The sequence below is a fragment of the Adelges cooleyi genome, unplaced genomic scaffold (assembly GCF_023614345.1).
Source record: "Adelges cooleyi isolate 19-005CV unplaced genomic scaffold, UGA_ACOO_1.1 ACOO_flye_CR_arks_rails_tigmint_CR_PRNA_9, whole genome shotgun sequence".
Classification (NCBI taxonomy): domain Eukaryota; kingdom Metazoa; phylum Arthropoda; class Insecta; order Hemiptera; family Adelgidae; genus Adelges; species Adelges cooleyi.
In genome coordinates, this window is record NW_026096579.1 from 6,074,250 (window position 1) to 6,083,778 (window position 9,529).

The 9,529-nt window shown below is 27.5% G+C and overlaps 1 protein-coding gene across 1 annotated transcript; it reads right to left on the reverse strand.

The window, feature by feature from the left end:
• Positions 1-3,250: 3,250 nt before the first annotated feature.
• Positions 3,251-9,168, reverse strand: LOC126846185 (uncharacterized). Its single transcript, XM_050585427.1, has 7 exons — positions 9,160-9,168; positions 8,828-8,900; positions 8,267-8,441; positions 5,731-5,899; positions 4,576-4,810; positions 4,390-4,484; positions 3,251-3,265 (listed from the first exon to the last, which is right to left on the reverse strand). Exons 1-7 carry the CDS (start codon positions 9,166-9,168, stop codon positions 3,251-3,253), a joined length of 771 nt encoding a protein of 256 aa, XP_050441384.1.
• Between the last annotated feature and the right edge of the window lie 361 nt (positions 9,169-9,529).

Consider the following 9,529-nt stretch of genomic DNA (forward strand, 5'->3'; position numbering starts at 1 on the left):
AATTTCCTAGTATAGTTTATGTTAATTAATTTTATATCGTAGTATGTAATTTAAATAAATAATTAAAAGCTAAAAAATTGTGTTTTCTTAAATCGTTTGTTACATACAAATGTGTACTTCAAATCCTAAAAATGAATAAAATAATTATACCTTGACTGACTGCACAATGTTTTGGTTATTCTGTGATTAGATTTTTTTTTGGTGATAAAAATATATCAAACTGTACAACTTAATAGCTTTAACTATTTGTAATTTGTTAGTCGAATAATATTAATTACTATCTTCGGCATAGTGATAACCTGAGACTATCAAACAAGATACTTATAGGAAAATTGTTTAAAAATGTTAAACGTTTTGCAAGTAATTTTAGCTGCTCAGAAAAAGTAAAAAAACTTTAACAATATAATTAACTTAATTTTGTACTTTGCGTACTTTGTGTTTTTGTACAAAAAAATACCTACTACAATACTGTTGCCGTTGTGGCTTTTTTGAGAATTTGAATATTTTTTTTTATTTATAATTTGTGATGTGTAATTTAATATCAATTGTTTTATTTTTTTTTTTTTTTCCAAAATACTAACTTGTTAATTTCTTCTTCCAAACCTCGGTTTGCTTCTTCGATTTGTTGTCTCTGAGCCGATATCGATTTCATTCGTTCCTGTAACAACTGTATCCTCTCTTCCAATAGCGCTTCCATTTTTCTAGATTCGTCGTACAAGTTATCGAGCTCGTTTTCGTATGTGCTCTGTGTAAAAATACAAATAAAAAAAAATAAAAAAATACAAATATGCACGTACCTCGACGAAGATACGTTTTTATAATGAGGCATGGGCTATAATTACTTCTACGGTGTTGGACTAGTGCCAGAAAAAAGTTTATATATGGTTTGAGTTTTGTGTACGGTAGTAAATGAGGCTATCGGACATAACAATACCCTGTGATACTTATACACGTATAGTCACACGTTGTACAATTAAAAAAAAAAATTTTATTACCATTAGCAGTGTTCGAGATGTGTTTAGCTTCGACGTGGACTGTGGAGGTATATTGTAAAATGATGAGTTTTCTTATTCTGTGTGTCTCGACCCACGATAGTGTCTCCTTGACCGAAAAAAACCTTGCCCCCTAGAAGGGTAGGAAACTTTTCCTTTTTTTTTTCGAGTGTAGTTTTGAGACTTGGGGTCCGAAAATTTGACTGAAGATAGGACTGATGTACAGAGTGGGACATCAGCAAGTACGATTTGCTTATTTCATTCAAATAGCTTGTGGGTCTGAAAGGGTTGATCCGGACTTAGTTATTTGAATAAAATTGACAAATATTGAACGGCATGATTACTTCCATATCGTCATGATAATGTCAAAAACTAAAAAGTTCCTTGCAAAATGAAATGCATGTATAACTAGTAGTTAGGTTAGAATGTTAGATGCTCTTTTATCGGTGTTTGGTACAATAATGTCCAAAATGATTTTATTGACAAATTATACGAGCAAACAAAATGCCATGTTTTTGTACTATAATAATATAATGTCTGACGTCAATCAATCAATATGATAAAACCATTAAAATAATAACGTTTTAATTACCTTGTTTAATTTTCGTTCAGTATAAAATACATTTTATCTGTGTAATAGTATACAGTGGAATATGTTATATTGGCGTACGATAGCTTTATAATTTATGCATAAACATGTAAAATAATATTTACTGGAATGTTTTTAATTCTATTTAATTAATGTAATGACAGATGACTTAATATGTTTTACATCTATAAATTATTGTCTCGGAAATATTTTCAAAATTTTGCAGCAATCAAAACATTAATATTTCCAACTTGTTGTCAAAAGTATTTTAAATTCTAGTTTTGGCAGAAGCTAAAATGTTACAACTTACAAATTACAAAAAACGTTTTTCAAATATTATAAAAATATTTCCAATGTTTTACTAATATTTTAAGTATAATGATAATATTTCTATACTAAAACATGATTTTAGAGAATTAACAAACTATTGGAAAACATTTTGTTGTTGTTATGTATGGATGTTATAATACTTTATGTACAATAATTAATCATAAATAATTCAATAACTGATTGACAGAAATTAAATGTCTTACAAAAATTACTTATAAAGTATTGAGTAAATATTAAGGCCAGTCAAGATAAACAAATGGGAGTAACCGCAAGGTGTGTAAATAATGTAAATACTAAGTATTTTTGTTAATATTTAATTATTTTCAATATTTTATAAGTCGTTTTTGTAAGACATTTAGTTTCTGTCAATCAATTATTGAAAACAATATTATTGCTAAGTGAACACTTTCTTTTTGAAAGTCGATAAAACCGCTACCAATTATAATATTTATAAGCGCGGTATGCTTAAAAAGTTTCTTGAAAATTAGGTATTCTAATTAATCCAAAATTTACTTTGGACATTCTTTTAATCCTATATTCCTACCGATCTGCAGAAGACAGAAAGTGTATCAACAACCCTTTTAAGCCAAATGGGGTGAGAACTTTTTTTTTTTTTTTCGTTTTTAGGGGTACTTTTACTACTGGTTTGAAGTTTTCACTGAAAATAGAATTATCGGAATCCGAATAATTTACATTTTTAAAGTTTTTTAGTAGAGCGAGGTTTCTGGTAAAGTGAAATAAAATAGACGTTAGTAAGTTTAAAAAAAAAACTTTAAAATAAAAGTTCAATAGTTTAACCATTCGTTTTTTGTAACTTTTTTTTTTTAGTTTGAAAAATTGGTTTTCGGTAAAAAGGCGCTTTTTTTTCGGAATAAGTTAATTTTTAAAAAAAAGTTCAGTTGAATGAAAAAATAGAACCTTTGGGAAAAGGAACGTTTAGCATAATATTTATGTAAATACCCCATTTTGTATTATAAATACATCAATACATCAATTGTTCATGGGAAATGAATAAATAACATTTTGAATAAAATTACACCTAAGAAATGGTGCGTTTTGACTATTAGTACAGTCTGTGTCTGTTGTATCGAAGGCCTTTGAATGGAATGGGATGAAATATTAGATTTAATTTTATAATATTAAACTTCATATAAAAGCGACGGTATGGTAGTTGTATTTATTAAAATGTAGATAAGTAAAGTGTTGAATAAAATTAAGTACCTAGTGAACTATTTGTAAGTAATAATTGTGATGCGCATAATATAAGTAAGATACACTTTTAAATATTATGTTTTATTTTTTTAAACGATTACAGCCATTAATCTTGGCATATCATGTTTTATTGAGTGAAGACCTAAAAGCATATACACAATATAATGACTGTTGTGTGCATTAGCGGGACAATTAAATTAGACAACTGTCTTGTGCAATACAACTATGATCGATGTTATGGAGGTGGATGGGGTTATGATTTATGATTAATAAAATAGAGTGCCGTCTGCTGATGCTTTGTAGAAAAGTTTTTTTTTTAGCAGGTATTACTTACTGGTAATTTATTTTATAGATTTTCCGCGATATTTTAGATTTGCTTTTCAAATAATATATATAAATTATTATTAGCTAAAACTTTGTTCACGACTATTATAAAGTGGGTCAATTATTAAATCTTAAGCTCCTTAATAAAATTTTAGGCGTACCACTGTCCACTGCTCAGGGTTTTTTCCAAAATTAAGTATGCATGTTAGATGTTTAAAATGTACATTATTTGTATCTAAAATGTAATTAGAGGTCATGTCACAGTTTTCTATATTTTAATTAATATTATTATTAGTTATTTTTGTTTATAGTTTGTTAACCACATTTCTATTTGAGGAACTATTATATTTATAGATATATTATAAATACATATAGGTATATATTTTTAACATGTAATTTTTACTAAGTACAATGTAAGCATGTAACAGTTGATTTTTCCAACTTGTAGGTATAAGTATTATTGACCGTTAAACGTTAGACATGCGGCTTGCCCAATTATGGGAAAATAATTTTATTTAATTTTTAAATTATTCTTAGTGTAAACACATTTGAGTTTCTTATTTTGATAAATATGGAAATTATCTGTTGAATAAGAGTGTGAATGTAAAATTCATAATTTTATGAACAGTTAAAAAATTCTAAAAAAATTACAAAGTTCACAAAATCCAATCACATTTCACTTTTTGTAAATTAAATTAAAAAAAATCGATAAACCTAGTTTTTTACAATATTATCTCTTCGTTAAAGTTTAAAACAAAAATTTCGATTTCCCTGTATTTTTTATTGAAATTAACATGATTAATATTTTTAAAAAATCCTTTTTTTTTTAGCGGTTTAAGGTAAAAAAAAAACAATTTTTTTGATAAATCTGGTAAGTCTTTTTTGTTGGGTACATAAACGTGCGGCCAAGGTATGCAGCTGCAGAAAGTAAAAATTACTCACACAAACTGAATATAACTCTTTGCCGTCGTCGCATACATTTTCCAAAGTTTTGCCATAGTTGTCAATCATGAGGTTGTGAAAAATCGTTGTCAAAACTGGTGGGGAAAAAAATGTAATTTATCGTTAAATAATTTCGAATTTAACGGCAGGCGTACATAGAGCATGTAAGACGTTGTCATAATATACCGTTGAGACAATCATCAATTTTGTTGTTGACTTGCAAGGCTTCCTCTTGGAAATGTGTGTAATCGGGTATGATACTTTGGATTTTTTGCACTTTTTTCAACTCCAACGCCGCTAGTTTTTGCTTTGCACCGACTTCCAAAGTCATGTTGTTAATTTCTGCTTCAAGACGGTTGTCGTAGTTCACCGGATGTGGTGTTCGCGGCCACTCGTCTATTTTCAATCGTTTCTCGTCTATCTAAAGAAGAAAAAAAAAATACTCTATTCACTATTGTATGCTTTTGTAGTTTGTTGGTTTCAGATAACAGTAGTCGTGCGAAAATAATTAAGAAAGATGCGTGCAGACCATAATATGGAGATGTTTTTGTTCGTAGGGTTTCCAAACTATCTTGTTATTATAACGCACAGCCGTGTACATGGTTTTGCCTATATCGGGCGCCGTTTTATACAATTAATACTTTACCGTTGTCGGAATCGATCATTTTTTTTTTTTGTAGCCAACGACGCATAAATAATTAGTTAACAATAATAATAATAATAATAATAACCACCTAGTTTTTGTTTATTCGCATAATAATTCTCTGAATAATTTTCATTTAATTTCGAGATAAAAAACTAGTTTTATTATGTCTTTGATGTTTTTAAGTGCTAGTCTAGTTGCAATTTTTATTCGTTAAATGTATAATTATTTTATTTTTCCATGACTAGTATAATGATAATTTTAGTAAAAAACCCAGTGGAAATCCAAAGCCTCTTTCCACTTGTTTATTTTTATTTTCTACTCCAGACGAATATCTACCTAATATTATTGTATAGTTTTATTTAATACCGGGTTTTGCTATAAAAAAAAAAAACAATTATAATTTTAAACGTTTTATGAGAGTAAAAATTCAAATTTAAATCGCACATGTGTGACGCTAGTCAAAAAAAGTAAACAATTTAAAAATATGATTTTTATCAATGAGTTGTAATTGTTCTCATTATGGTTGTACACTCAAAACACACTTGTGAATTACACTATGAGGTGGAACTTGTATGTTCTAAAATAGTTAAACGTAATTATAATAAAACTTTTAAACTCTGGGTAGGTACAACATATTAAATATTTATCTACTTGAAATGGCAATCGCTCTTTGTACTACTATTATTTGTATTTACTTCTTGTAGTATTTGATCAGCCCACTCAACGGCTTTTTCAAGTTCATAATTTGTTTGTATATTTATCGTTGTTGAATTACCAGTACAAACATCATCATTTTGACACTCGGGGTTTTCTGCTTCAATAACTGTATCGTTTTTAAATTGTTCGATTTGTTTGTTTACCGCACTAAAAATATAAAAAAGCAATCATTTGAATACTGACTTGCCAAATAAAAAACTTAAAAAAAAAAATGCCAATGAAACATAAATATTCGCTACACATGATATTATACGTTAGGTATGACGTGTGTTGTTAGAGACGGACAATGTGTTAATATTTAGTATAAGAATGGGAGGGGGGACTTGAGAATCTCAAAACCTTAAAACTTAAAATTAGTGCTACATTTATTTTTCTATTTCAATAAATCTCTCACCGAAAAATAAATGTAGCACTAATTTTAAGTTTTAATGTGTTTAGAATCCGCCCCTCCTGGTGACCACCCGTTGGGGGGGGGGGGAAATAATTCAGTTCTTCAACTTCAAAAACTTTATACAAATTGCTGTATTTTTTTTAGTTCTGAATTTGCCTAACAAATTTGCTTCTTTTTTTTTAAATAAAAAATAAAAATTCTACAGTCAAACAGAGATAAATAAAAAAAAAACATAAATGAAAAAATTCAAATCTTTGTCGAGCACTATTGGTCTTGCAATAATGATTCAAGAATTTTCTCTTTATTTTTATGAGATGGTAGAAATTGTTGAATATCGATTTAAAAATATTAACGTGTATTTATTATAAGAAAAAAAAAATATACGAAATAACCAAACAGTTTTCCTTCTGATTAAATATTTAAATTTTGATTATAGATGTCTCTTAAACGTTTACGGCGAACTATAGGGTATCCTAAGACGCACTAAAATCAATATCGCTTTAATCCAAGAATTTATTTTTATTTGTTATTAATATTCAAAAGTAATTTATTAACAATTAGTAGTTGAAATAATACCAATATCGGTTCAACATGAGAGCAATAATAGTTTAGTATTCAAACGCATAAAATAAACAATTTTATTAACCCCAGACTCGTTGGTATGACATATTGAATTATCTACACAACTGGCTGCATGCAAGAAAGCATTTCTTGTGATGTAATTGACTTGATTACCATCGTTTCGGAAGCCTTTCATCTTACATGGTTAAAGATACGGGGGACGATTTAAAGTTTTCGAAACTTTGCCAATCAAATTAACCTATCTACACTGACAACCTGGCGGTAGTACTTACTTAACCATACTATGCTGTGTAAATATAAAATCTGTTTTACACAAAATTAGTAAAAATGTATTGTGATATCATATTAAATAGTATTAAATTAGACATTTTATAATCTTTTTTTTTTTTTTAATTATATTTCCTTTAAACTATTGCAAAGTTATGAGTTGAGTTGGTTTTATTTTTTCAACACGATTGATAATGATAAAATGCTGATTTTTTGTTTACAACTTTGGGATTTAAAAATGTCAAGTATTTTTGTAAACATATTTGAATATTATTGTATAGATAAATAATTGTTTGGTACACAATTGATTATGTTGTATAATAAAATATTCGGATTCAGCGAAAAAAAAAATGTGGTGGTTTTGATCCAAAATTGGGTTGCACAAGAATATTATTTAAATCTTAGTCATAGGTATTATTTATGGGTGTTGAGAAACATTTTTATTAACGGCTTAGTCCATATGGTAAAGTATTTAATTTTAGTTTTCATAATTATCGTTTAAGCATTTGACGTTTGTTTTCAGTTGAATACAATTTTTATGTTGACAATAAATACTCCTGTTACAATATTTTACTTTCTTTGTAACTAACGATTAGTTTAATTACTAATTTCTGTGAAAATTAATGTATTGACGTTCAACTCTGCTTAAGATTGTTCGCTTTAATATAAAAATCGCAGTTTTCCAAACCCCGTGTAATAAATAAATATAAAGGAGAAAAGTTTTTAAAACTTTGCTATTGTCAACAATTTTTGGACCTTTTTGCATTAAAAAAAAAAACTTTTCTCGATATAAAAAGAACCGTCGTAAAATAACTCACGAGATTTTTATCAGTTTATTCTTTTTTTTTCCCAAAAGGTTTATTACTTTTTATTTATCACGTAGTGAGCTCTAAAGTCTAAACAAATAAATAAGTTTACATCTTCTAGTATTCTTCTCTTACTCGTATAAAATTTATCGCTTTGCAGTTCAACGGTGTTTATTATTGAAATATTATCCAATTTTGATCAATAATAGATGCTGGCTATAGTGACCTAAGCAGACAGTATAAAAACAATACAAATTGTCTCAACTACCATGTTTTCCCCAGAGAAATTCATAGCCAAAATAACAAATTTAGTCTGCATCAGTACTTCATTTTTTATAATCTAATAACTCTCTAGTTTTTGTCTTGGAAATTTCATGTTTTTTTTTTAATTTTCACGCATTATTTAAATTATAAAACTTTTTTAAAAATGTTTAAACCATGCGCAAACGTATATTATACATATTTTACCTTAGAGCAGTTGATATAGCTTTTTCCTTCTGATATTGTTCAGCTATTTTATCATCTAAAGATGATTTGTTCTTTATTATAACTAAAAGCGTTGAATTCAATTCCGATAACTTGATTTTGCCAGACTCCAAGCCGAGTGTAATGTTTTGATTTAACTGGTCATATATTTTAATTTCTAAAACACCAAAGTATAACTAATATAGGTATTGTTTTCTTCCCCTTCGTAAAAACTAACTCTATTTTATATTATATTCATAAAAACAATTGCTTCTAGTTTAATCATTTTGTTTATTTACTATGGCATTTGTATTGCATGGTTTCAATAGAAGCATATAGAACTTGTGCATAATGCACATACATACAATTGAGATCACAATATCTTTATCAAACATAGATTGAGTTGATGATATTATAAAGACTTTCTGTAGAATTTTTTTATTTTTGGTATTAGTAAAAAAAATGGCTAAAACAGCTGAACTCTTGTTTATTTTAAGAAAAAAAATACTATATGTCTGGAATTTGGAATTAACAATCATAGTTTTGCGAATATAAATAATTTACCTTCTTTTATGTCATTATGTCTCGCAGTTCGTTGCTGAATGAATTCATCTAATAGTTTCTCCAGGCTAACGCTCTGTTGAATTATAAGATAATTAATTCAAATTAAAAATTCTAAGCACTTCTGGACTTAACAAAATTGTCTACGTGGTTAAACTACCATTCATTATCTTTTGAACATAAAATTAAATCAAAAAAGAAAACTGTTTACAAAATGACAAAGTTCAATGCGAATTAGTTTTTTAAATGTAACACCGTGTCTTCTTTAGGCGTTAAATACAGTAATTTATAAATAATTTGTATACAAATCCTATAAATATATTATAAAAGTATACTTGCCTCATCAATTTTGCTTAATATGTCTTTTGTAATATTGTTGTAAATAAATTCGAAATTGTTTAAATCGTTTTTTAACGACGCCCTATAACATAATTATGAATCTAACAAATATTTAAAATTATTGTGTTTTTTATTTCAAACTACATATTATTATAACTTAATTTGTTTGATAATATTATTAAACGCCAAGTTGTATTACCATTGCTCTTCTGTTAGCGATTTAGTTGAACTATAGTGTAGGAGCCCAGCTTCTATAGTGCTTTCAATTTCTTTAAGCAATTCTAAATGTCTTATTTCTTTACTGCACATATCGGTGCACTTTTTGTAAAGACCTTCTAGATAGTTAAATTTCATTTCACAGTTCAT

What these genes read in the sequence shown, in the direction of transcription:
- LOC126846185 (XM_050585427.1), bottom strand. An exon ending in GCTATATCAACTGCTCTAAG is followed by an intron (nt 5,900 to 8,266) that starts GTAAAATATGTA and finishes TTATATTTTTAG; the next exon opens with TGCGGTAAACAAACAAATCG. An exon ending in CTGATCAAATACTACAAGAA is followed by an intron (nt 4,811 to 5,730) that starts GTAAATACAAAT and finishes TTTCTTCTTTAG; the next exon opens with ATAGACGAGAAACGATTGAA.